Below are 26858 nucleotides of genomic sequence, written 5' to 3' on the forward strand. Positions count from 1 at the left end.
TCCTTGCTAATCACCCTTTAATCTTTCATATAATAGTCACAGAGAGAATAAGAGAGAGAGAGAGAGAGAGAGTAAGTGGAAGCTTAGTGATAGTGAAGTCTGAACAGGGCGAGAGAGAAGAAGAACCAGCCATTGGAAATTTAAAGCTTTCGCTTTCGTTCCTCTGGTTTTATCTCTCAAAATTCAACTCACTACTTTTGGAATTTTTTCCCAAAGAATAAAAATTTGACCACACAGGTAATCGATTACTTTCCAGAGTCAAAATTCAAAAACCCTAGGGTTTAATTAGTTGGAATTTTACTTATTGTTCTGTACTGTTTGATTCGTATGGTTTAAATTTCCAATTGGCTTGGAGTTTCAGCTACTTCAGAATCGGAATCTGATCCTCGGCGATATCGAGGGTTTCGGATTGCTTCGGAATATGGTTTTCATTTGATGCGTTTGTTTTATTAGAGAGATTTGAAGTTTCGTTTTATTCTTTTCTCTGTGTTTTTTAGATCTGAATGGGGAAAGGAGGTGAGGATTTCGGTAAGCGAGAGAAGACGGCCGGCCCGGCGACGACGACGTCCGATCGCGATGTGTTTCCGGCGTGGAGTAAGGAGATTACAGAGTGCGAGAAGCACTTCGGAGTGAATAGGAGGATAGGATTGAAGACGGATGACGTCATTAAGCGGCGGGAGGAGTATGGCTGGAACGAGCTGGAGAAGCACGAGGGGCAGTCTATTTGGCGCCTTGTGCTGGAGCAGTTTAATGATACTCTGGTGAGGATTTTGCTCGTGGCGGCGGTGATCTCGTTTGTGCTGGCGTGGCTGGACGGCGATGAAGGCGGCGAGATGGAGATCACGGCGTTTGTGGAGCCTTTGGTGATCTTCTTGATCTTGATTGTGAACGCGATTGTCGGGGTTTGGCAGGAGAGCAATGCCGAGAAGGCGCTGGAGGCGCTGAAGGAGATTCAGTCGGAGCAGGCGGCGGTGATTCGGAATGGGAGTAAGATTCCGAGTTTGCCGGCCAAGGAGCTTGTTCCTGGAGATATTGTGGAGCTGAAGGTTGGGGATAAGGTTCCGGCCGATATGCGTGTTGTGGAGTTGATTAGCTCGACTTTGAGAGTTGAGCAGGGCTCTCTGACTGGGGAGAGTGAGGCTGTGAATAAGACTAACAAGCCGGTTCCGGAGGATGCTGATATTCAGGGCAAGGTTTCTATGGTGTTTGCTGGGACGACTATTGTGAATGGGAATTGCATTTGCTTGGTTGCGCAGACCGGAATGGCCACCGAGATTGGGAAGGTGCATATGCAAATTCATGTGGCGTCGCAGAGTGAGGAAGACACTCCGTTGAAGAAGAAGCTTAATGAGTTTGGAGAAATGCTCACTATGATTATTGGTGTGATTTGTGCATTGGTGTGGCTCATCAATGTCAAGTACTTCCTCACTTGGGATTATGTTGATGGGATGCCTAGGAACTTCAAGTTTTCTTTCGAGAAGTGCACTTATTACTTTGAGATCGCAGTGGCATTGGCTGTGGCTGCTATTCCTGAAGGTCTGCCTGCAGTCATCACTACCTGCTTGGCACTTGGTACCCGCAAAATGGCTCAGAAGAATGCCTTGGTCCGAAAGCTTCCCAGTGTTGAGACTCTGGGTTGTACCACAGTTATTTGTTCAGACAAAACAGGGACCTTGACTACAAACCAAATGGCAGTTTCCAGGCTTGTAGCTTTGGGTCCTAGCCCTAAAATTCTGAGGAAGTTTAAGGTGGATGGGACTACATACAATCCAGCAGACGGCAAAATTCATGACTGGCCAACCGGACGTATGGATATTAATCTTCAAACTATTGCAAAGGTGGCTGCTGTCTGTAATGATGCTGGTATTACCCAATCAGAACAGAAGTATGTTGCCCATGGAATGCCTACCGAGGCAGCTCTCAAGGTTAGTATATATTCATATCACCATATGCTGCAGATTGCTAACTGTGATTGTTTTATGAATAAATATATAATGCTGGAGACCTAGACAACAAGAAGTTCAGGAGGATATGTTTGTCAATATATTTTTCCCTGTGAAAAGAAGTCATTTTGTTAACTCTGGTTCATTCTCGTTTCAGGTTTTAGTTGAGAAGATGGGCCTTCCTGAAGTGTCTCGAGGTGTTGGATCAAGAAAAACCGAATTATTAGGTAAATTCAAATTGTGGACTCGAATGCTTTGTTTTCTTGATTTCATTGCAACTTTTGAACATGTTATAATTGATTACTACTTCTTTGGTACTTCTGCTCTTTAGGTTGTTGCCAGCAGTGGAATGAATCCGAGCGCCGAGTTGCAACCCTTGAGTTTGATCGTGATAGGAAATCTATGGGTGTAATTGCCACCTCCCGTTCAGGAAAGAATTCTTTGCTAGTGAAGGTATGTACCATAAAAGTCACGTGGCTACTTTATGAATTATTTATGGATCAACCTATTCTATATCGTTTGAATATCAAAACATTAAGTCTCTATGTGAATTGATTGTAACTGGGGTTTTGAGTACTTTATGTGAGATTATTTGTCAAGAAACTTTTTCCACAAAATCATGCTCCTATTGCATTTCACAATCTGCACTTGTCACTGGCAATGTTTTCTGTTTGGAGGTACCTGGAATGGGATACTGCCTTTGGTACCATCAACCCCTATAGTTTCACTTTTGAGAATCTTTTTAGATGTGCGTTTTGAAAAGAAAAAAATCAAAATTGGCCGACTTTTTTTAAAACTTATTTGGCTTGATATTATCAATAGTAATTAGGGTAAACATTGTCTGTTTGAATTACTGAACCCTTCCTTTTGGCTGTTTATTTGACTAGTGCTTCTCTTAGTGGTAGACATGTGTCACAAGTATTTAGGTAAACATTGTCTGTTTGATTTACTGGACCCTTCCTCTTTGCTGTTTATTAGACTAGTGCTTCTCTTACTGGTAGAAGTCTTGATACATTGAAGTGCCACAGTTTTTTTGGTAATAATATTTTACTAAATATATATTTTTCTCCTAATATTTAATTTTTTTGTTGGTGGGAATGGAAAGATACATTTGCACATGCAGCCGTATTTTCTTGCACCCGTTTTTCTTTTTTCATTTTCCACAGAATGTTTTAGTGATTCTTATAAAATGAGGTGCTACATTATGGCAGGGTGCTGTAGAAAATGTGTTGGAGAGAAGCACTCTGATTCAGTTACTTGATGGAACTGTGGTTCCACTTGATAATAACTTGAGGAATTACATCTTACAAGCTCTTAATGAAATGTCATCTGATGCACTACGTTGTCTGGGCTTTGCATTCAAAAATGACTTGGCCGACTTTGAATCCTATAATGGTGATGATCATCCAGCTCACAAGCAATTACTTGATCCATCAAATTATTCATCTATAGAGAGCGAACTTGTTTTTGTGGGCATGGTCGGACTGAGGGTGAGTTGTAGCATGTTGATCTCTGTATCTATTTTGCTGATTATTCATTGTAGAATTTTCACTAATTAAATAATTCTGTATTTTTTTAACAGGATCCGCCAAGGGAGGAGGTTTTTGATGCAATTGAAGATTGTCGTGCAGCCGGAATTCGTGTTATGGTAATTACTGGAGATAACCAGATCACAGCAGAAGCTATATGCCGTGAAGTCGGCGTTTTTGGCACTCATGAAGAGATAAAGACAAGAAGCATAACAGGAAGAGATTTTATGAATCTGTCTGATCAGAAAGCCTTTCTGAGACAAGGTGGTGGGCTGCTATTCTCAAGGGCTGAACCAAGGCACAAACAAGAGATTGTGAGGTTGCTTAAAGAGGATGGTGAGGTGGTTGCCATGACTGGTGATGGTGTGAATGATGCACCCGCCTTGAAACTTGCTGATATTGGAATCGCAATGGGCATTGCTGGAACTGAGGTAATTATTATATATATATAAATTGCTTCTTTGTTATTTTTTTGATGTACAGGGCAACTGTCATGTACAGGGCACACTGGAAATAATATTTCTGGTTCTTGTAGTGTCACATGCAAGAGATTAAATAGGTTTTACAGTAATTAACTTAGTAATAGTATGTATTGATACCTTCAATATTACAGTGATACCGTATGAGGTTCTCTTTGTATATATTTAAGTGGTATATCTTGTATTCTTAATCAAGAACTATCAAGTATGAGGTACCATTTAATATTACAGTTATACCTTCAATATTACAGTGATACCTTATGAGGTTCTCTTTGTATATATTTAAGTGGTATATACCTTGTATCCTTAATCAAGAACTATCAAGTATGAGGTACCATAAAGGCATAAACCATATTGATAGTTATGCATTGTAAATAAGATATTCTCTGATCCTTAGTTTATATATATAACACATTTAGTGAAACCTCGTATAGATATCCAATGCTTGGTATGTTTCGCATGTTGGTATACTAATTCCATAACTAAGGAGGCTTATTCATATCCATTGCAGGTTGCAAAGGAAGCTTCTGACATGGTTTTGGCAGATGATAATTTCAGCACAATTGTTGCGGCTGTTGGTGAGGGAAGATCTATCTACAACAACATGAAGGCCTTTATCAGGTTTGTATTTGATCTTCATTATTCTATCTTTTGGAAACTTGTATCCCAAAATCCAAAATGATATCAATCTTGAGTAATAAAAGAAGATTATGATTAGTGATGTTGCTGCCATCTGATGAATCTCATCTTACATATTTCTAGGAAAATATATATGTTTACTCTTTGTGACTGGTGACTTCACTCTTATCTTGATTGCTCTGGAGTTTAGAAGCAGCTACAATGTGAATTCACATAGTAATATTTCTCTTGTCTACTGTCTATATCCTGTTTCAGGTACATGATCTCTTCCAATATTGGTGAGGTTGCATCTATATTCCTAACAGCAGCATTGGGCATTCCTGAAGGGCTCATCCCTGTCCAGCTTTTGTGGGTCAATCTTGTCACTGATGGGCCACCTGCAACAGCATTAGGATTTAACCCTCCAGACAAGGACATAATGAAGAAACCCCCGCGCAGAAGTGATGATTCACTGATCAGCGCCTGGATATTGTTCCGATATTTGGTAACTCACTTTCTATCTGTTATCTTGTCACCTCCAGTCTTCCTACTTCATGTAGATATCCGTCTTTGCCTGAGTTGTCCCGCGATCATTGTCACTGATGTTCACTTGGTTTTGTTAAACAGGTAATTGGGCTGTACGTTGGAGTAGCAACTGTCGGGGTATTTATCATTTGGTATACTCATGGTTCCTTTTTGGGCATTGACTTGAGTGGGGATGGTCACTCCCTTGTTACTTACTCCCAACTCGCCAACTGGGGACAGTGCTCAACTTGGCCGAACTTTACTGCTTCACCCTTCACAGCTGGAAGTCAGGTTATCTCCTTTGACAACAACCCATGCGACTATTTCCATGGGGGCAAAGTTAAGGCCATGACCCTCTCCCTCTCTGTGTTGGTTGCGATCGAAATGTTCAACTCACTCAATGCCCTTTCTGAGGATGGAAGCCTATTGTCAATGCCACCGTGGGTCAACCCATGGCTCCTTGTGGCCATGTCTGTTTCCTTCGGCCTTCATTTCTTGATCCTGTATGTTCCTTTCCTAGCTCAAATATTTGGCATTGTGCCCCTGAGTTTAAACGAATGGCTGTTGGTTCTGGCCGTTGCATTGCCGGTGATTCTCATCGACGAGGTCCTCAAGTTAGTCGGCAGATGGACAAGCAAGTCCCAAGTATCTAGGAGGAGAAAGCCATCAAAGCCCAAGGCAGAGTGAGGTACGGAATAATTGTTAGTACACCCTGAAAATGGGTTTTACTCGAACACAGCTAGTTTTCACCAAGGGTCTCAACTTGACCCTCCCAATTTATTGAGGAATAAACAGTACATTTCTTTGCTTGCTGTCCTCACATAAATATCTTAATTTTTTTTTAGTTTTTTGTAAAGACTTGGGTAACTCTTTCTCATGATTAGGAAATGCAGCACAAGTTATATTCTGGTGCCTTGTGTTGATATTATGTTTATGACCAAAAGCCTAATGAAAACAAATTTACGACCATTTTTATTTGCCCATGCCAATTATTTTAAATTTATGTCATGTGTCTAATTGTTCAATTATTATCTAAATATAAGTTGAGAAAATACACATGACAGAGTTTGGAGTTTGGAATGGTAGGCACAAAGTGGGCAAACAAAAGGTGATCGACAAATTTGCTTCTAAGCCTAATGCGGCGGATTGATGAAATTGTTCTTGTACCGTTGGAAACTTTCACCAAATTACCCAAGCAGATGTGAGTGAAATCATTTTCAGATGCATGACTAGGTACCAATACTGAAATTAACAATTCTCCAACAACTCCCATCATCCCCATCATATAGGTTGGCTGTGCCCAGCGTTGTCCCGAAATAGTATTAGCTTCCTAGCTGGGCAAGGTTTTCGCTGTTGGATCAATCAGCTGGTTCGGGTTTTGGACAAGTCTATTCATTTTATTCTTTTGAATAGAGAATGAGTTGGGCAAGTAGTACAATGTTCGGTAATCATTGATCTCAAATTGCAAGCTTTTAGAATGGTTCAATACTTCTACTGATAACGGAAGATATAACAAAATCGGTTGACAACATGTGGGATTCGAAAACAGTTTTACGCGTAGGACTCCCGGAGTTTTAGGCTGTACAATATGCATGTGATCAGTGAGCTAGAATCAAATGCCTGCTGATCATGTTGTTTTTGCTGCTTCGAGTTCTTCTTTCCTTCTCTGTTAGGGAATCTTCGGGGTCGATGGAAACTCCAAAGACACAAGAGGTGCCCTGCACTCGTACTCAATTGAAACAAAATCGTTGTGAATAGGAGGGAACCAAACAAAATACAACCCTGCAGGTAAGGGATCCCCTAATTGGAAAGGACCAACTGCTAAAGTTCTTGCTCCCCCTACACATGTGCTTGCCAGATCATCGATCATTCTCTTGCAACAAGCCATTATCCAAGGACGTGATAGATTTAACATAACTTCGAAGACACTAAACATGCAGGTTCCTGTCAATTTATTGCTTACCTATATTCCTACCCAAGTATTTTAAACGTAAAATGTTGATGAATGCAAGAAGCATGGTTTGCAACAAAGATTCACAACTTAGTGTAGTTATCTCTGAGTTTTGTGTTTTTGATTGAATCTTTGGTGTTCTTGTTATTCATTTGGATTTTCTTGCTTGTTGAGTTACTTGAGTCATGCATGCAAGAGCTGTACGTATCTACTCAAGTCGGACATGCTGTTGTGCTAAACGAAAAAAGAACACAGAAGATCGACAAGAAACTTTTGCATGTGTGATTTTTTTTTAAAATTGATAAAATCTCTAGCAAATGCGACCAAGATCAGATCGACAATATGATAAAATCGAAATGCAACCGTAACGAAAGTCCTAAATGATTTTAACCCGCATTTTATGGCTGTATTACTGAAGCTAAATGAATACTGCACTCGTTTTCATCTAAAAACGGTGTGAGCTCACAGTAGATGAACACTAGTCCACGTACAGCAGAATGGCAGATATAACCTCCTCACCTAATGTAGAGAGATCTATTACTAAATACTCATAAAGAACTTGGTTTGGGGGAAATGACCAACTGATTAGATAGGAAAATTTACATTATATACATCACGCTATGTGTAGAAATGGGGGGTTTCGTGAAGAAATGAAGGCGTGTAAAGAGTAAATTGACTAACGAGTCCCCTTTCCTTAATGACAAACCAAACCGTAATCTAATAATGCAGATTGCAAATCGAGTTCCTATTTGTATATTATGATCAGTATTTTTCTCGTCACTTTGGTCTAATAGATTAGCATAATTTGTATCGTTGTACCCAACTAGGACTATATGTGTGTGTGTGTGTGTGTAGATATGTTCGTATTTTGGCGCTTGAGTTCAACTTTTTGATAGTTTGTGAATTTAAAACTAATAAACAACCCCTAAACTATCCAAGAAACGATATGGTGATAATTGGAAGAAACCATTGGTGCATAATGAGATTTTGTTTGATTTTGACAGCATACCAAGTTTGTCGACCTGGGGATGAAGGGTAATGGGTCTCTTTTAGCTAGTAATACGACTAATATGCAATGGGTAATGTTTACTACCCTTTCATCGCGAAAAAGCTCTAAAAGGATTTCATGCAATGATGTGAGATGCATGATGGTGAAACTTTAATTGGAAGATTTAATTTTCAAAGATATATCTTGGGTTACAAAATCCGCACTACATATATATCCGAAAATTTCGATCATAACTGCCTTTTACCCCGTGTTAATGCACGGATTCAATATTGGGATGAAACTAAAATCATCACGTTCCTTATTTTTATCAACTACAATCTCATATACTTCTCATTTTATTTTAATTTTGTGTTTATTTTACTATAGTACCCTTCTAACATATTTGTTCCATGGACTAATTTATTCATAACAAATGAGGCTTTTCAGAATGTAAAAAATTAGTGAAGCTGTTGAACCAAATGAGAGGATAATCTTCTATTATAGTACGTAGTAGAAATTTAAAAATAGTTTATCGTAATTATACGTACATACACACACAAAATACAACAATGAATCTGTACGTTATAAATCAAACTCACAACTCTCATTTATAAGATGATATTTATGTCGATTATGAGTACATAACGATCGACATGATATTTATCACCCTCCCCCTTTTACCATGTGTTAATGCACGGATTCAATATTGGGATGAACTAAAATCATCACGTTCCTTTTTTTTTTATCAACTACAATCTCATATACTTCTCATTTTATTTTAATTTTGTGTTTATTATATCATAGTACCCTTCTAACATAATTGTTCCATGGACTAATTTATTCATAACAAATGAGGTTTTTTAGAATTTTAAAAGATTAGTGAAGCTTTTGAACCAAATGAGAGGATGACATTCTATTGTAGTACATAGTAGAAATTTAAAAACAATTTATAATTACGTACATACACAAAAAAATACAACAATGAATCTGTACGTTATAAATCAAACTCACAACTCTCATTTATAAGATGAGATTTATGTCGATTATGAGTACATAAAAATCGACATGATATTTATCACCCCCTCCCCCCCCCCCCCCCGGCTTGTAGCAGACCACCACTTTATTACGCAAATCTCGTCAAATTCACCATGTACTACTGAATTGCGACCTCTCGCTAGTCGGTACCTCCAACAATTACCCAGCCGCATGGTTCAAGCTTTTAAAAAAGAAAATGTCCTCCAGGTTTTAGCTAAACTCGATTCATGCATGCCTGATGGCTTGATGCCTCATTTCACCCCCAACCCCAAAATTAAATCAGACATCATGACTAAGTATATTCACATAAAATATCTCATGCTCTAATTGCAGCTTCCATTATTTAATTTAGATTCTATGATACATCTAGAGCTTATTACTTCAACATTGTTCTCTACCAAAGAAACGATTCTAACAACATTATTAACAGTACTAGATAACATTGTATTCTTAAAACATTTACTACGACAATTATGGACATCCACCAAGAAATTCAAATTTTTTTTAAAGAGAACAATCGAGTCGTCAAATATATTAAATGTAAGAAGTCACCATAAACATAAGACACTCAATTGATAGGTACGAAGTTAGAACCATGCGAAACAATAAACCTTAGCGAACTAAACTCTAATTGTCTCAATGCCAACAACCCTGGCAAAGAATTCATAGTAACCAAATAACCAAATGCTCTGAATGTAAGACTACGCTCACTTATTTGGAAAAAAAAAATGGAACCACCCTACCTAGAGGGGGTCTTTCTAGGTTCAAACGAAAAACGTAACAATCTAATAAAAGTCCAAAGCTTAAAACCATCAAGCCCAAGACCCAAAAACAGAAACCCTAGATCCGCACCTAGAGAACTGGGCACCAACTTATCAGACCCATCGGCCTTTTGCAATCGACCTTTGCTACTGTCGTCAAGCGCTAGTAGTGCCCCACCGCCATCAAAGAATCCTACCATGACACATGAATACGCTCTCTAACAAAGGTCATGAGTACCACAAGATCCGAGAACCCGACCCTATATAACGGCACATACGATCGTGAAGGGGGATAGGAAAATTAGAGATGTCAGAAGGTCGCCAAAGCTTACTTCACCTAAACCACCGCCGCCACGAGCCTTGAACTCATTGCCGCCAAGGAGATAGAGGAGGGTGAGAAGGAAAGAGACGTAGGGGAGTACTAAGCTAAACTAACCTAAGGAGAAAATGGATTGGCCATGACCCATCCGATGCCTGAACGCAACTACCGTTGCCTTCACAAAGTCCACCACCACTATCCCAAAACTCACCGCTGCCAACCCCAACGTTTAAGGCTAAGGTAGAGATGAGAGAGATGAGGAGAGCCATATTGGATTTTGAATTGCGTAACAAAAAAAATTCAAATCATTGTAAGCCTTTTTTAAAAAATAAAAAATAAAGGGCTAATACGGTTGCCCTCTAGCATTCATTAATGAAACCGTCAAATATAGGGGGGACATGAAACCTAAATCCCTTATTACAAAGACCTGAAATAATATCATAATCTCTATAAACAAGTACTCAATAAACTAGAAAAAATATTACATTAATGACGGATCTATTTATTTTGAAACAACGGTGATACAATTGAGAGCACATAAGATATGTAGCCTTAAAAATGATGAGAGTGATGTTGAGGCTAGGTTGATTCTTGATAGTCATAGTGTTCGACTTTTTGCGGTCATTATAGTAGAATTGGAGTTATGACTTAGTTTGTAATATTTTCTAGTTTTTATGTCAATATAGTTTTGTCACTAATTTAGTTGGAATTTGAAGCTATAATGCAATCTATTGTTCAAATATTTATCATTACAAACAACTTGAATGGTTTGAGATGACTTTCTATTTATTTAAATGTTCATCAAAATCGCGCTAATGGGTCTTTTTTAGCTAGTAATATGACTAATATATATGCAACCTAAGTTACTCAATGTTTAGGTAACTTACGTGCTCAACAAAAAATGATCTGCTCTAGGGTTCAGGAAAATTTCGTATCCGTCCTACAACGCATCCATTGATGCTGATGTCGGACGAGAGTGGTGGCGGGTCGGTTAGCAAGATGCTAAGGATGGATCAGGGGAGGTTGGTGGATCTGGTCTTTGTTGGAGGCGTTGTTGGTTTTATGTATTGAAGGGTGATTCTAGCAGCGATGTTGGCCATCGCTCTTAAGTTGCTGGTCGAGTTTCGTCGGAGGTGTAGTTAGTGCGAGGCGGTGGGCAGAGATGGGGAGTCGGAGGCGGTTGGGTTGGGATGTTTTCAAAAGGGGTGAGTTGCACCTATGTCATAAACTTGGCGGCGACTTTTGGTGATGACGACATCGTTGATGTGATATCTTCCTTGCGGCTAGAAGACCGTGGCGTGTCCGCCGATTGTGGTCATAGCTTATTGACCTTCGGAGATTCAAGGTGGTGGGCCTGGGCTTATTGGGCATGTATTGGGTCATATTAAGTGGGCTTGGGTCTTCTTGGCCCATGTTTGTTTTTTTAGTTGTTTTTTTGTCCCTCACCTTTGTGAGGGTTTAGGGTTTGGTTGTCGGTAGTGTCGTTGAGTGTGTCATTTTATGGTGCATGTTATTTCCAGGGACTATTATAATTGTCAATTCATTCTGGGTGTCAATGTAATATAAAGGGTTGTCTATGCAAATATGCAGGAGGCTTTGGTATGTGATGCTATTAGACGGTTTCTTCTTGAGATTGGCGGTGAGTTGTTATCAACTACTTCTACAATCGTTTGGATTGGTTCAGAATTGGGTCTTCTTAGCTCATGTCCATTATTTTTTGCGATAATCCTGTGACTAGCACTGCTGAAAGGGATTTATGTCACTATATCAAATAATTATGAGTACATAATGAGACTTAACGACATGATATTTATTAAATAAAATTATACACTAATTAATGACTTTAATACGGAAAAATAAACTCTAACTAAATGATGAAAAATGAAATAAAACTTCTGAAGTACAAAACTCTCAACTCTGTTATATCATTTTGTATTGTGCCCAAAATATCATTTGTATTAAATACAATTACACAAAAGGATTATGTGTTAAAAAATCAAATAAACAATCAAAAACAAAATCAAACATGACAAATAAAGTCTGTTTTTTTGTCTTGTGCAATAAATTAACACGTGCGATAAATTAACACGTGCATCACACTGGTATGAATTTAGTTAATTAGAATATCAATGCATACCGCATGACCAAGCCTTCCGCCTAATTAGAATTACTAATTTACAACATTTATAACAAAAATCTTGTAAAATCTAACTGTCCTCTCACCCCTTTAGACTTGGTTCAAGTGAAATAACCAGAAAGCTCCACCATTTTACGCCATGACGCTGGATAAATTATTATATGTATATGGTATATAGTATATGTGGCGTACCCTTTTAATGTTATTGATTCATTTTTTACTGTGTTTGTTTCTGATTGGTTACTTATATTTAAATAATTATTTCCTCTTATCGCGTGCATGTTTACTATATCGTGAAGTAATATGATTTTTTTGGTACACCACATGACAGTGTCACGTAGTGTTCTGGATACACAAAATAATTACTTCATGACGTTGATGAGATGTGGCTCAAATTAATGTCATGTTTATTACAAGTGTAGTAATGTTTTAATGGAAGAATTGGCTGCAATATACACAAGGTAAATGCATGTGAAATAGTTGATGTCTAGAAATACCTAGAGCAGTGCAGTCATATTTGAAGTACGTACGAAAACAAGTCCACAATCACACAATGTTATTGTGGGAATGCATGAAGAATGAGTAGAGAGCATGCATGCATGAAGCAATAGTTGAGAACTATTGGAAATAGTTTGATACTATTTTAGTGTAAAACATTGAATGGGAAAAAAAAGAAATCATGACTTTAGTTTTCTTCTATCAATGTTCTTTATGTTAGCATGGAAAAAATTGACTATAAATAGCCATGAAAGTTAGCATTGAAGGGTGGAAAAGAAGCACTTGAGTTTTGTGTACTCTCTTGTTTAGGGAGAATTTCATTCTTTTTGAAAGTGATGTGAGAGAGAGTTATCTTCACTAGGAATTAAGAGTGTGAGTTCAGATGAGTGTGCAAGGGTTCAAGGACTTTAAGTTTGGGTATAAAAAATTTTGCTTATATTTTATTCACGCTATTTTTAATAGTAAAAAAAAATCGGATCACATCGGATGTGAACGTATATCAAAGAGGGAAAAAACCATAGTTAAAATCTTGTGTGATGTGTTTGTTTTTCTCTATTATAACTAAATATCATATCTTGGCCAATCCGCTGCGTGAAACCCAACAGACGCAACCCCCGTAGTCACACATAATTCACCAAACACAACCATCACTGCCTACTTCTACTGCCTTTCTATAAATCATGCACCCAAATACTTCTTCTTGCTAAAACGACGCCATACTTCTCGTGTTGCTCCAAAAACCACCACATGTCTTCGGTGGCGCCACCCACTCTCGAGCTCCGAGAATTTAACCCTAAACGACCCCGCGTCAACCCTACTCTCGCTGAGCTTCTACAGTGGGTCGAGCTGTCCCGAAACCCTGACCGGGAAACGACGCCGTCAAACTACAACAATGGCCACCACGTCCTCGACCTCGGGTTTCCGTCCACCTCCTTATCTCAGTCCACCTATCCCTTCGTCCTTTCCTTCAACAACCTCACTTACAGCGTCAAGGTCCGCAGCAAGACGTTACTGCCCTCGTTCCGAAAACCTGAGGCTAAACTTGGTGGTAGCGCAAGCAGCAGCAGCACCAAGGTTTTGCTGAACGGTGTCTCTGGCGAGGCCAGAGAAGGCCAGATCATGGCGGTTCTCGGAGCGAGTGGTTCCGGTAAGTCGACGCTGATAGACGCATTGGCTGATCGGATCGCCAAGGACAGTTTAAGAGGGACGATTACATTAAACGACGAGACTCTCAACTCGAGGATGCTGAAGGTGATATCCGCTTACGTGATGCAGGATGATCTATTGTTTCCTATGCTGACGGTGGAGGAAACTCTCATGTTCTCCGCCGAGTTCCGGCTCCCACGTACTCTATCAAAATCCAAGAAGAAGTCTCGTGTGGAGGCCCTGATCGACCAACTAGGCCTCCGGAACGCAGCAAAGACTGTGATCGGAGATGAGGGTCACCGTGGCGTCTCCGGTGGCGAGAGGAGAAGAGTTTCTATTGGTATTGACATCATACACGACCCTATTGTTTTGTTTCTCGACGAGCCAACCTCCGGGCTTGACTCGACGAGTGCTTTCATGGTGGTGAAGGTTCTGCAGAGAATAGCTCAGAGTGGTAGCATTGTGGTCATGTCCGTACATCAGCCAAGTTACAGAATTTTGGGCTTGTTAGACCGGCTGGTGCTTCTGTCTCATGGACAGACTGTGTACACTGGCTCGCCGGCAAACCTTCCAGTCTTTTTCGGCAAATTTGGCCACCCCATACCCGAAACGGAGAACAGGACCGAGTTTGCTTTGGACCTTATACGAGAATTAGAGGAAACTCCAGGTAAATTTATCATCTAAATTGACAGAATTATATGTTTATAATTTAGGTATAGCTAAATTGTCTATATGGTTTTTGAATAGGTGGAACTAAGAAATTGGTGGAGTTCAACAAGTCATGGCAAGTGACTAAGAAGCAAAAGCATAAGCATAAGCAAAATGGTTCCGACAACGGTGCGGGCAGTATACCAAAGCTCTCTCTCAAAGATGCAATAAGTGCTAGCATTTCAAGAGGAAAACTGGTCTCGGGTGCTCCCAGTGACACCAACCTAGCCTCTTCAGTCCCTACATTTGCCAACCCAATATGGACCGAAATGTTGGTGATCTCAAAACGCTCGATGAAAAACTCTATGCGGATGCCGGAACTCTTCGGTATCCGGATGGGTGCGGTACTAGTGACCGGAATCGTGTTAGCCACTATGTTTTGGCACCTTGACGACTCCCCTAAGGGAGTTGAAGAACGTCTCGGATTTTTTGCGTTTGCAATGTCCACAACCTTTTACACTTGCGCTGAAGCAATCCCCGTTTTCCTCCAAGAACGATACATATTCATGAGAGAAACCGCCTACAATGCCTACCGTCGATCATCTTATGTTTTAGCTCACTCTATACTCTCCATTCCTTCCTTGCTCATTCTCTCTTTGGCCTTTGCAGCCACCACCTTTTGGGCGGTGGGGTTGGCCGGTGGCCTTCAGGGGTTTCTATTTTTCTTCTTGACAATATGCTCTGCCTTTTGGGCCGGATCTTCATTCGTTACATTTTTATCCGGCGTTGTCACACATGTCATGTTGGGATTTACGGTTGTGGTTGCCATTTTAGCCTACTTTCTCCTCTTTAGTGGGTTTTTCATTAGCAGAGATCGGATTCCGGTATACTGGATTTGGTTCCATTACATTTCTCTGGTGAAATATCCATATGAAGCTGTTTTGCAGAACGAGTTTGATGACCACATGAAGTGTTTAGTAACCGGAATTCAATTATTCGACAACACGCCATTGGGTGAAGTCTCTACTGAGATGAAGTTGAAGTTGTTGAAGAACATGAGCAACACTTTAGGAATGAATATAACTGGATCTACTTGTGTGACCACCGGATTAGACATACTGAAACGGCAGGGTATAACGGATCTTAGTAAATGGAATTGCTTGTGGGTAACGATTGCTTGGGGTTTCTTCTTTAGAGTTTTGTTTTATTTTACGTTGTTATTGGGTAGCAAAAATAAAAGGAGGTAAATGGAATATGGGGTTGGCCATGTTGTTTGTTGGTCTTTTGGTATTGCAGTGTATAATTGTATGCTACCATTTATTTACTTCATGTACTTGATTTGTTTGTTATAAACCCATGGTTTATGCGAGAAATTGAGAGATCAATTTTACTTGTTTAGCATTTCAAGCTCAACATTTGATTATACGGTAGAACATACATGAATGACCTGTTGGTTATATTTTCACAATAAGGAAAAGTTCAAATAATTAGACTTTTATCATCATGTGTAACTCATTAACTCAATGCTAATGTATATCCATTAAAACTTGTCAGTGAGTTTGGATAGATCAACTAAGCACTCAATTAACAAAAACCACTAGGAAAGTTGAAATATATGTTCTCTAAATAGCTTAGGGGTCCCAAAAGAACTAAAGAAGTCGTGTACGTTGGGCCAGAAGGAGGCCCATTAAGTTGCAGGCGGTGACTAGGAAATTGGCTCCGTTGGATTAAACAAATCCTAGCCGTACAACCTATCGGCACGCCCTATAAAAAGGGAGAGAGAGACACACCAAGTCATCCATCTCTTGTGAGTTTTTAGGGCTAAAATCGAATTGGGGATTTTTCTTTTTCACCTGCTCAAAGGTACGAACTTGTACCCATTATCACCTCTATTTCTTCCTCGCATCAATAACCCTCTACGAATTTTGATTATTTTCACCTGCTGTGTTTGATTAGATTCACCTATCTCCGAATATTTGATTCATTAATTGTATTGTTGATTGCATAACGTAATTAGTGTTTCTTGTCATGATCCTTGAACGAACAATGATGTTTCTGTTTACCCAATTTTAATTGAGCCGGTTTTCTGTTGCCGATATATGAATTGGGTCTGATGAATATATGAAATCGGGTATTGAAATTTCGCGTTGTGGTGCTATTATGATTTGATTAGTAGGTGCAAAGATGAAGGAGTTAAGGTTTGTTGTTGTTGTTTGAGTTGTTTATATGGTTATTGGTGTACTGCAGACTGAAGATGCCTCGCTACGATGATCGATATGGGAATTCTCGGCTGTATGTTGGTCGCTTGGCTTCACGCACCCGGACGCGTGATCTGGACCGGATTTTCAGCCGATACGGGAGGTAAGCTTATGTACTCTTTCGGTGTTTTGAGCGTTATCATCATTTGTGCATTAGTATTGGTGTTGGTGGAATACACACTTTTTTTTGGAATGTGTGTGTTGTGATTTTAGATGTCAAAGACTGAAAGAGTAATTAGTTTATGAGTGCTGTTAGAAATTCCACCAAAAATTTGGAACGATTTAGTTCCTGACCAAGCATGATAAAGTGCTGGGTTTAATATGACTTTTCATCATCTTGTGTGTGGGAGCACTTTGCCCCTAGGTGTGGTGTTATCTTAACTTGAATGATCTTGTTGAAGGTTTCCTGGGGTTTGGCCTTACTTGGAGGTCTATGACTCTATGGTGAGAGGGTGATGGCTTTGGTGGAATTGGTGGAAATATCTGCCGAGTGTATAGGAGACTTTGGCGATTCTTTCTGTAGTCTTATTGTGCGTGTTTTTATGCAAATGGCAACAAACTCAATCTGGTGTTTTGTTCGTCTGTGACGGGCGAAGTACCATACACTTGAAGTTCTTAAGTAATGATAGCCTTACTGTTTCTGGTTTCTGGCAACCGTTTACGCAGAGTACGCGATGTGGACATGAAGCGAGAGTTTGCTTTTGTTGTAAGTTTTTCTTGCCTTCAATTTTTTTAATCTTGTTATATTTGAATTGTTTTGAGGGATAGAACCTTTCTGGTTATGGAGACATCGATTTAAACTTTAATTCAAATATGCTTTATTGGTTTGTGCCCTCACCTCTTGTCAACAGGAATTTTATGATCCACGAGATGCTGATGATGCAAGATATGGCTTAGATGGAAGGGAAGTTGATGGTAGTCGTTTGATTGTGGAGTTTGCTAAGGGGGTAAGTTTCTAGTGTTCTTAGCTTGTATGAGGTTCATGTTAGATTCGTGGAACTGATCATTTCCTGTTTATTTTACTTTGAATAGGCTCCACGCGGTTCTAGGGAATACATGGGCAGAGGTCCACCACCTGGAGCTGGGCGCTGTTTTAATTGTGGTATTGATGGCCACTGGGCTCGTGATTGCAAGGCTGGGGATTGGAAGAATAAGTGCTATCGCTGTGGAGAAAGAGGCCACATTGAGAGGCAGTGCAAAAACAGCCCAAAAGAATTGAGGTGGTCGCTTACATCCTAGACTGTTTTCATTGATTATTTTTCTTTGCCCCTCCGGGTGGATCACTTTCCAAATTCTCATCTAACATTGTTCAAATTATATGAATTGCAGGCGTGAGCGTAGTCGTTCACGTTCTCCTCGCCGAGGCAGATCTCGTAGCCCAAGCTACAGCCGAAGCTACAGGTGTGTACGCACATCCTGACCTCGTTAATGATGGGTCGTTCATATAGTTTCAGATTCGGATGCTTGATGTTTCTTTGGTTATGTGTATGTATATATAATTAACTGGATCCCTTTGTTTTTTTAGTCGATCAAGATCTCCACCAAGGAGAGGACGGAGCTTGGAAAGGGATGATAGATCTCGGAGCCCTTCTTACAGAAGCCGTGATCTGAGCATCAGTCCAGTGCCTTCGAAGGGGAGGAACCGCAGCCTTACACCCGTGGATGATAGCCCCCGGGGAAGGGGTAGCCCTTCTCCCAGAAATGGCAGCTTGGGCCCCAGAGATGGTAGCAGAACTCCTAGCCCTGAGAGAACCACTCCCCGCCTTCCTTATGGTCCTACCCCTCCGGACAGGAGCCCTGGTGATGAGGATGAGGATGACAACCGCCGCTCTCCTTGATATTGATGATGGTTTCAAATGTTATAAAGAATGTTGGTCTGCTGGACAAACTTTTTAGTCTGCTAGACATTGTAGTGACTGTACTTTGTTGTGCCTTGTTCTGAGCAGAGTTGACTAGCTTGTTCTGTGACGTATTTTAGAACTTATGAAGTTTGTTATTGTTATTTGTTTATTAGCTTTTAATATTTTGGTGCTGATTCTTATTCAGAGCTGTTTATGCATGAATTAACTGGTTCTTACAAAATTAAAATTGATGATCACATGCTGGAATGTGTTTGCTAGACTTGTATAATTATAGCTGACTATAACAGAACATAAGCATACTTGGTGAGCATGACCTTGGTTTGGAGGTATTGGTAATTTGGTATGAGAGTCCCATACCCGGGATTGATCGTCCCATCTGATTTCGATCGAAGTTTTGATTTTTCCGGTGGTGGGCATAGATTTAGCCTGCGGATTTAGAAAGGCTTTGAAAAAAAAAATATGAGACAGTAAATTGATGTGTTTCGTTGTTTAAAGGTCCAACTGGGCTGTGGGCGGTACTGTAGTTCAACTCTTATCCATATAAATGTCTAACGTAGTGACCCTGCCGTGTCTCGGCATGGCGCGCCTCCCAAAACGGACGGCAAAGACTAAGCAAACTCCACCGCCGGCGACCTTGGGCTTCGGAATGAGTAAGAGGAAAGACCCAGTCTGGCAATGCGTGGAGGGTTGCGGAGCTTGCTGCAAACTCGACAAGGGCCCCTCTTTCGCTACCCCTGAAGAAATATTCACCGACCCTGCTGATGTCGAGGTTAGTGCCACTTACCCCGTTAAGGTGTTCGACGAAATGCCTCAATGAATTAAGTTGCTTATGGAATTGAGTTGGTTTGGTGTTCCAGCTCTACAGAAGTATGGTGGGTTCGGATGGGTGGTGTGTGCACTTTGAAAAAAGCACACGCAAGTGCTCCATTTATAATGGTGAGGCAGTTTCTTTGTGGCATTTGCTATGTTATTAAGTCTGAGTTTGACACCTTTGGAGTTGTGTTCACAGAGCGTCCGTATTTTTGTCGCGTTGAAGCAGAAGTGTTTGACAAATTGTATGGGATTAGCAGGAAGAAGTTCAATACGGAAGCATGCAGGTCTTCTTCCTTTTTTTTTTTTTTAAATTGTGTAGGGGTGGTTTGCTATATGAAATTCAATCGATTTAACTAGTTTCATGTACTAATCAGCTCATTGTGTTCCAATTTGGTTTAGGAGTTGCATGGACACCATCAAGTCTGTTTATGGTCCCTATTCCAAGGAACTGGGTCACTACAATAGCACAGTAACGAGCTCCAATACTAGTTAACCCATTGCAATTTCCACTGCTTGGTTCAATTAGATTAGGTGAAGCTGCAAGGTTTTCAAATGGTCGGTAACCCTTTCTGCAACATTGTAATCGGTAACCTCTTTGTTTGTGGATTATAATCGGGGTGGAAGCTGTAGCGCCATACATTTTCAACAGCTGCTGCAGGCTTTAGATTTGGGACAAGCAATAGGCTGGTGAAGTTGGAGATGAAAAACTAAGTATTTCACCATGTGCTTCTTTGATTCTCCAACATCTCTGTTATATAATGAGGAAGGGTTGGTAGCCTGTGTGGGAGTTTTGTTTCGCTCTCTACCATATGCCAACTTGTAAAACATTCTGACTAAAATCATATTGACATTCTGGTTATAGAAGGGGCTTGACCGTCTTAAACTACTGTTCTGTTCATAAATCTTTTTGAGTAGTTCAGTTGAGCCAGTTTAAACTGTACCTGGAAAAAGTGTTCGATCCAGTTTCAGGTCTTAGGTCAAGGTACTAAGGTAAATAAGACACGACTTATGATGAGATAGATATACAGAAGAATTAGGTGTGTGCTTGCTTGCCCTCTCACCCTAACGTTTATTAGTGACATTCCCCCACAAATCATCATTTTATTAAATGCGAGCTTCTTCTAATAATCTAATGTCCCATCGAGTGTCCTGCATTGTTTCCCCCATTTCATCAAATAAGAATCAAGCACTAAACAAGAAAGGAACTTAGGGAGTTATAATGGCTCTGTAAGCCAAATAATAACTATTGTTATGTTAATGGCCAAAAAGAAATGAATTTTTGTTACATGCTAGGGATTAGGGGATTGTGATTAACACCCTTAAATTACAGCCTCAGATTATATTTGAATATTTCTCTGTCCGATCTCATATGATCTGATGAAAACCCATCAACTAGTAAGAAAGAAAGTTCAGTAAGTGGACCTGGTCACAAATATAACTTGAATGTACAGACGGCAAAATATCATGTAAGATATTAAAAAGATGCTATCAACACATATAAACAAACAGTTATATAATTCAAGTATCATTTTGTTGTTCCAATTTTATAACGTATTACAGACTGTCATGCAGTATCAATTACAAATGACAGAGAAGGTAATTAATATGATTCAAAAAGGGAAAAAGAGAACTAACTTTGGGTTCGTGAAATATGACAAATCTTAAGCCATTCCAAGCCAATCTGCTTCATGCATCTTTCTTCGAGAAGGGGACATTTATAGATGTCAAGCCAAGACAAATTGGTGAGGCATTGAATAGCTTCGGCAGAAGGTAGATACATGACATTCTCACAATGCATAATAGTCAGTTTCTTAAGAGATGCAATGTTTCCTAACCATTCTAGGAAAGACTCCACTCCTTGAAAGAATGATATTTCCAAGTCGCTTAAAGAAATGAATAGTTGAATTTGTTGAGGAAGAGACTTGAGCTTAGGCCACCCATGAATAACTAACGTTTCAAGTTGTGGTATAGCCAGAAAATCAGCAGGGAATGAGTCCAGATCCTTACAAAAACCACCGATCCTTAATCGCTTCAAGTTGGTGAGGCAATTTGATGCTGCAAACCCGCTGGGTAGACTTGTTACCCCAGAACAATTATAAATCTTCAAGTCCCTGAGAGAAGCAAGGGTCGGTAGCTCATCAGGCAAACACCTTAAACTTTCACAATCATTGATCCACAGCGAACAAAGGGAGGTACAAAATTCTAAGCCACCAAGTAGACCAGTTAATCCATTACAATCACTAATGGTCAAGCTGCGAAGGGATGTGAGGTTGCTTAAACTTGGAATAGTCTCTAGATCAGGGCAACATGTTATTGTCAATAATTGAAGAGAGGCGAGGGAGGCTAGATCAATTTGTGAACTTTTACATTGTTGAATTGTCAAATGGAGAAGGGATGTGAAACCTTGGAAAGTTGGAACGGAGTCAAGATTACTTAAAGACAACTCTTGGAGAGAGGTATTCAGACTACTGTCAATTGCAATGGGTTTAAGCTGTTCACAATTGCATATGACCAAGCTCTGAAGAGATCTACAGAATCATAGACTGTGAACAATCTTCAATCTTGAGAGATGAGAGCCCATGTGGAGGAATCGGAACGGAGATTATCTCAGAGCATCCCCATAGTTCCAACGTTTCAAGAAATGTGGAGTTTTCTAGCCCCCTAGGTAGACTAGATAACAGAGGGCAGTTTCTTATATACAACTTCCTAAGAGAGGTTGGGTTTAGCCCATCAGGGAAATACCTCAGATTGCCACACTCTGAAATATTCAGATCCTGAAGAGAAGTACCACAACCAAAACCATGGGGACCAATAGAAGCCAACTCTATACAATTCCATATGCTCAAGTATGCAAGACTCATGTTATCTTTAAACATCTGATCTGGCAAAGAAGTAAGACCGTTCACATCCCTTATTACGACAGAAGTGAGAGTGGTGAGTTGATTGCTTAGAATACTTGCTATTGGCATGCTTCCTCTATCCATATACTTTATCACCAACTTCTTGAGGAATGGAAAATGACTAGGAGCATATATCAATTTGTCGCAATGAGCCAATGACAGCTCTTCAAGGGAAGGAAATATGTTCACTCTTCCTGTAGGCGCCTCCATCCAGTCTGTTAGGTTTCTTGCATCTTGTATGTGTAATATTTTTAATGCAGGAAACAAAAACTTTATCTCTTCACTAGTTGCGGCCACTTCATCATAACCATAAAATTCAGATTCCATGCACTTTAGGTTCAATAATCCATACATCCCGAGAACTCTAAGATGGCGTAGATGACCAAATACTGGAACTCCTTCACATTTGTTGGAGCCCCAAAGTTTTATCTCTTTCAAGTTGTTGAGTAGTGACAACCAGCCTGGAAAGTTAACCCCCATGAAACCCTGAATCTCCAAATACTCCAAATTAGAATGTGGTCGCAGACCTTCTAGGACACGCTTGTGAGAGTCACTACTGCTGCTTGGCCCTTGGAGATCCCATCTCAGGATTAACTTGCGAAGATGTTTCTTCTCACCCAAGTTTGCTTTCCTGGCTCCTTCATCTGTTACATATTCCAAATTATGAATTTTCAAGGTGTCTTTCAATTGGCTCAAAGCACTCAATTCCTCAATTCCAGTACCTGTCAAACTAACATGTACAAAAGGTATTGACCTGAGATTAGTCAATGTTCCCAAAATCCCAACTGGGAAAATCATATCTGGACCAAAATAAAAATGCCTCAAGTTGGTCAAAGTTGCCATTTCTTTTGGCAGCACTTTAATATGATGAGACAATCTTAACGTCTGTAGGTTGTAAAGCCGACCAATGCATCTCGGAAATACTTTGATATTTGTCATGGAAATGTTCAAATACTTCAAGTGTTTCAACTTTCCAACTGAACTCGGCAATTCCCTAATATCCGGACAATATAAACATAAGACACGTAAACCCTTGATGTCAGGTACGACGTTCCCAAAGACTCCATCTCTTGCAAAAAGCGAGTGCAATTTTCGACTACTTGTTTTGAAATATTGTTTAGTCTTGAGGTGGAAATTTGGGAGAAATGTCGGCTCTCACTGGTTCCCAATTTTGAGTTCCTCGATGTTGTGACATGTATTGCAAGATCGTGCATCTTGCATGTGGTAATATTGCCATGGTAATCCTTTGTAACATCTTGGAAGAATGAGTTTTCCAGTAGAATGTTGAAATATTCATCCCCTATATCCTCCATCTGTAGATTGCTTTGTTAAGTGAAGAGTGAAGCCATCCCTGAGCCATTCAAAGCTGGATCACATCATCCTTTTTGAATTACAAATTCTTTATCAAACATTGAACAGTATGCAAAACACTGTTTCATGGATGGAGATTTCAGTTCATAAAAACTCAACTTCAATATCGACAAAATTCTTTTTTCTCCTTCCAGTAGATCCCATATTCGACTTTCTAATCGTGATTGCCATCCATCACTTGTTTTAGAACTCATCATATTTCCGAATACCCACAATTAGTAAAATGATTCTGAATGAAATAAGATTTCTGTTTCATATTTAATAGCATTTTACAATAGTTGAAAACTTGCAATCCCAAGTCATCCTAATAATCTATGTATACAACATAAGAAATAGCTATCTACCCAAAATTTACCATGTTTAAGAGGAATGGATAAATATATCACCTAACTTATGGTTTGAGTAATTACTCAGTAATGAAGCTGAAATAGAATGCAATTAAGAACAAAGTATAAAGATTAATACTTTCATGGTATAAATAACATACCTTTGCCACTAATGGCACTCCTCCACATTTTTTTGGCAATCTCCCTCCCTATTTTCCTGATCTTCAGGTATATGAGCACTCTCAACTTGAATCACTTTATCCTTCAATATGAGCCAACATTCATCATCTGAGAGGTGTTTTAAATCACACCTAGGAAGGGTCTCCACGATTTTTCCAACTTTGTCACTACGGGTGGTGACAATGATGGTGCTTCCACGGGCATCAATTGATAACAAACAAGTCCTCAAATCTGTCCATACATCAGGATCTTCGTTCCATACATCATCAAGTATGAGAAGATATATTTTCCCTCTCAATTATTTTCGAAGAACTCTACAAATTGCATCCTTCCCTTGCACTACAGCTTTCTCTGGTTTAAGTGCTTCCAAGATCCCCCTTAAAACCGTCTTGACTTCAAAAGGAGTAGACACACACACCCAAACTTTTTCATCAAAGTGTCTATCAATCTCAGATTCATGATATATTAATTTAGCCAAAGTCACGTTGTCTTCCCCAGTCCTGGCATTCCCACAACAGCCAAAACCGGAAGATAATCTTCTTGATAGTTTGACTTGATCAAGGTTGTTACTATATCTGAAATAACATCCTTTCTCCCAATGACATGTTTTTCATCTGCACGAAAGATGGAGATGGTTTCCCTGTCAAGTACTCTATGACCTTGAGAGGTAGAATGACTAGAATCTGCTATTGTCCTAGTAACTAAACCAATACGTCCAGCTGCCTCATTATTCAAACTCGCCAAAGAGGACTTGATGTTCACAATTTTGTGTGCCATTTTTAATCGGAACACAACAGGATTGGAGAGGGAAAAGAAGTTGAGCACCTTTTTCTTCTACTTTACGCCGGAGAACTTCATAATCAATGTCATCCAAAAAGTCATCAGCGTCATGAGATATGTCTTCCAGATCCTTCACCCACATTTCCATGGCCTCCCCCCGTACTTGTGAATGATGTACATCTCGTAGCATAGCTTGAATCTTGAGGAACGATTCACGCAGCTTTGCTAGATCTCCTTTGAAACCCGATACAATACTGAATTCTTGAGCAGCAAGTTTAGTTACCTTGGTCACTGGTCAGTATTCCCTCAGCAGCAAAAGTAAGTAGAAACTCTCCCATATCCTTCAGAATGCTAAGAAATTACGAAAACCAGAACAAGATTGGATGTGCTCAAAGGAAAGTGATACTGTGATTTTTGAACATCTTTATATGAAGTTAATTATATTGGTATAACAATCTTATCTACATATACAAGTTTATACTAATCGTTGATTAACCGAGCTAAATCATAAATTACAGAAAAGGTTACAACACAGCCTTTTCCTTTGGACTATCTGCACAGCTAGTTATCATTAGATTAGTTTATCGACTAGCATATATAGAAACCATCTGGTAATATATGTCTGCACCTTCAAGTTGATTATTCTGCAATCAAGCAATTCAATAATTTGATATTCAATAACCAAAGGTGGGTGGCAAGTTTCGGATGATTATATTCTCAATATCATGAAATAAATGATTAACTAAAGCATCGCCATCTTGAAGGCATTGTCACGAAATTACAAATATATATATAATCAAATCCGGGGTAGAAGCCAAAATTGAACTTCTGTGCCGGCCTATGCAAATCCAAACGATATCGAAAGGCTAGGGTCAGTTTCGCATATACGTGACAGCTGAAACTCATCGATCAAAGGCGTTGATTTGGTCCTTGAACACATACTGATGAATCACCTCTCTACATCGGGAAACCATTGCTTTACTGTAGCGAGTCTGACTGCACTGGTGTGGCAACTTTAGCATGACAAGGAAGCAGCGCCTCTTACGTAAGAGGGACTTATTTATTTATTTATTTATTTATTTTGTGAAACCTTTTTTTTATTTATTTAATAAAGAAGGGAACAAAAGAAACTGAACTCATATGTGTGATAAACTTCAACAAAGAGGATAAACAAAAACTCAATCCGGCGAGTGTACACCCACACATGCAAAACCATAGATATAAAAACCCCTAGCAAATAACAAATTATCAGCCAAAAAACTCTTAATTAAAGGACGAGATGAAGCTGGTAACATTGGCAGACAATTGTGAGATACCAAAAATAGAGAAAATAGACATATCATTATGCTTTTTGTAAAGATGAAAAGAATGCAGAGCAGACTATCTAAACAATTCCAAAAGATGACGTTGGGCTTCCAACACATTAAAAATCTTACCCTCGAAACGTACCAGATTCCTAGTGATCCAAATAAACTAGAAACCAAAGTTGACGTTTAGGTTTTGGGAATGCTAAAACATCAACACCATTAAACACTTCATCAAGGGTACCCCAAGGCGAGAATGAATGAGAAAATAGAAAGCAAACTCATTTCCATAAAGCCACAATTTCATAACAATGTAAAAGAAGATGTGTACCCAATTCCGCATGACTTCCACAAAAGGAGCAACGAGATGGAAGTGAAAAACCTTGTCGTTGTAAAACCTCATCAGTTAGTAAACGCTCATGAAGAGCCTTCCAAACAACAAGACTTTTACGGGGTTGAATTGCTTTACTCCAGATCACTTTACCTC

At 39.6% G+C, this 26858-nt stretch overlaps 5 protein-coding genes and 1 pseudogene across 7 annotated transcripts; 4 read left to right on the forward strand and 2 right to left on the reverse strand.

Moving 5' to 3' along the window:
- The first annotated feature begins 69 nt into the window (after positions 1 to 69).
- Positions 70 to 6063, forward strand: LOC126797986 (calcium-transporting ATPase 4, endoplasmic reticulum-type-like). Of its 2 annotated transcripts, XM_050524788.1 has the most exons (9): positions 70 to 237; positions 498 to 1925; positions 2101 to 2170; positions 2275 to 2396; positions 3155 to 3433; positions 3526 to 3903; positions 4463 to 4572; positions 4846 to 5074; positions 5197 to 6063. In XM_050524788.1, exons 2-9 carry the CDS (start codon positions 504 to 506, stop codon positions 5779 to 5781), a joined length of 3195 nt encoding a protein of 1064 aa, XP_050380745.1. In that variant the 5' UTR covers positions 70 to 237; positions 498 to 503; the 3' UTR covers positions 5782 to 6063. The 2 variants fall into 2 exon arrangements, with proteins under 2 accessions (XP_050380745.1, XP_050380746.1); XM_050524789.1 differs by lacking the exon at positions 70 to 237 and having other exon boundaries at positions 280 to 1925.
- Positions 6064 to 13520: 7457 nt separating this feature from the next.
- LOC126798268 (ABC transporter G family member 20-like) lies at positions 13521 to 16018 on the forward strand. The gene is made up of 2 exons (XM_050525184.1): positions 13521 to 14596; positions 14677 to 16018. Exons 1-2 carry the CDS (start codon positions 13531 to 13533, stop codon positions 15822 to 15824), a joined length of 2214 nt encoding a protein of 737 aa, XP_050381141.1. The 5' UTR covers positions 13521 to 13530; the 3' UTR covers positions 15825 to 16018.
- Positions 16019 to 16382: 364 nt separating this feature from the next.
- Positions 16383 to 18882, forward strand: LOC126798779 (serine/arginine-rich splicing factor RS2Z33). Of its 2 annotated transcripts, none has more exons than XM_050525834.1 (7): positions 16383 to 16440; positions 16825 to 16938; positions 17502 to 17541; positions 17687 to 17782; positions 17868 to 18055; positions 18165 to 18236; positions 18361 to 18882. In XM_050525834.1, the coding sequence occupies exons 2-7, from the start codon at positions 16832 to 16834 to the stop codon at positions 18671 to 18673; spliced, it is 816 nt and encodes a 271-aa protein (XP_050381791.1). In that variant the 5' UTR covers positions 16383 to 16440; positions 16825 to 16831; the 3' UTR covers positions 18674 to 18882. The 2 variants fall into 2 exon arrangements, with proteins under 2 accessions (XP_050381791.1, XP_050381792.1); XM_050525835.1 differs by having other exon boundaries at positions 16406 to 16440; positions 17237 to 17541.
- A 392-nt stretch (positions 18883 to 19274) lies between these two features.
- Positions 19275 to 20243, forward strand: LOC126800078 (uncharacterized). The gene is made up of 4 exons (XM_050527359.1): positions 19275 to 19466; positions 19555 to 19633; positions 19707 to 19794; positions 19910 to 20243. Exons 1-4 carry the CDS (start codon positions 19275 to 19277, stop codon positions 20001 to 20003), a joined length of 453 nt encoding a protein of 150 aa, XP_050383316.1. The 3' UTR covers positions 20004 to 20243.
- A 1795-nt stretch (positions 20244 to 22038) lies between these two features.
- LOC126796798 (putative disease resistance protein RGA4) lies at positions 22039 to 23253 on the reverse strand. Its single transcript, XM_050523522.1, has one exon. It carries the CDS (start codon positions 23251 to 23253, stop codon positions 22039 to 22041), a length of 1215 nt encoding a protein of 404 aa, XP_050379479.1.
- Positions 23254 to 24191: 938 nt separating this feature from the next.
- On the reverse strand, positions 24192 to 25405 carry LOC126796799 (putative disease resistance protein RGA3; annotated as a pseudogene).
- Between the last annotated feature and the right edge of the window lie 1453 nt (positions 25406 to 26858).

Source organism: Argentina anserina, chromosome 6 (genome assembly GCF_933775445.1).
Source record: "Argentina anserina chromosome 6, drPotAnse1.1, whole genome shotgun sequence".
NCBI lineage: Eukaryota > Viridiplantae > Streptophyta > Magnoliopsida > Rosales > Rosaceae > Argentina > Argentina anserina.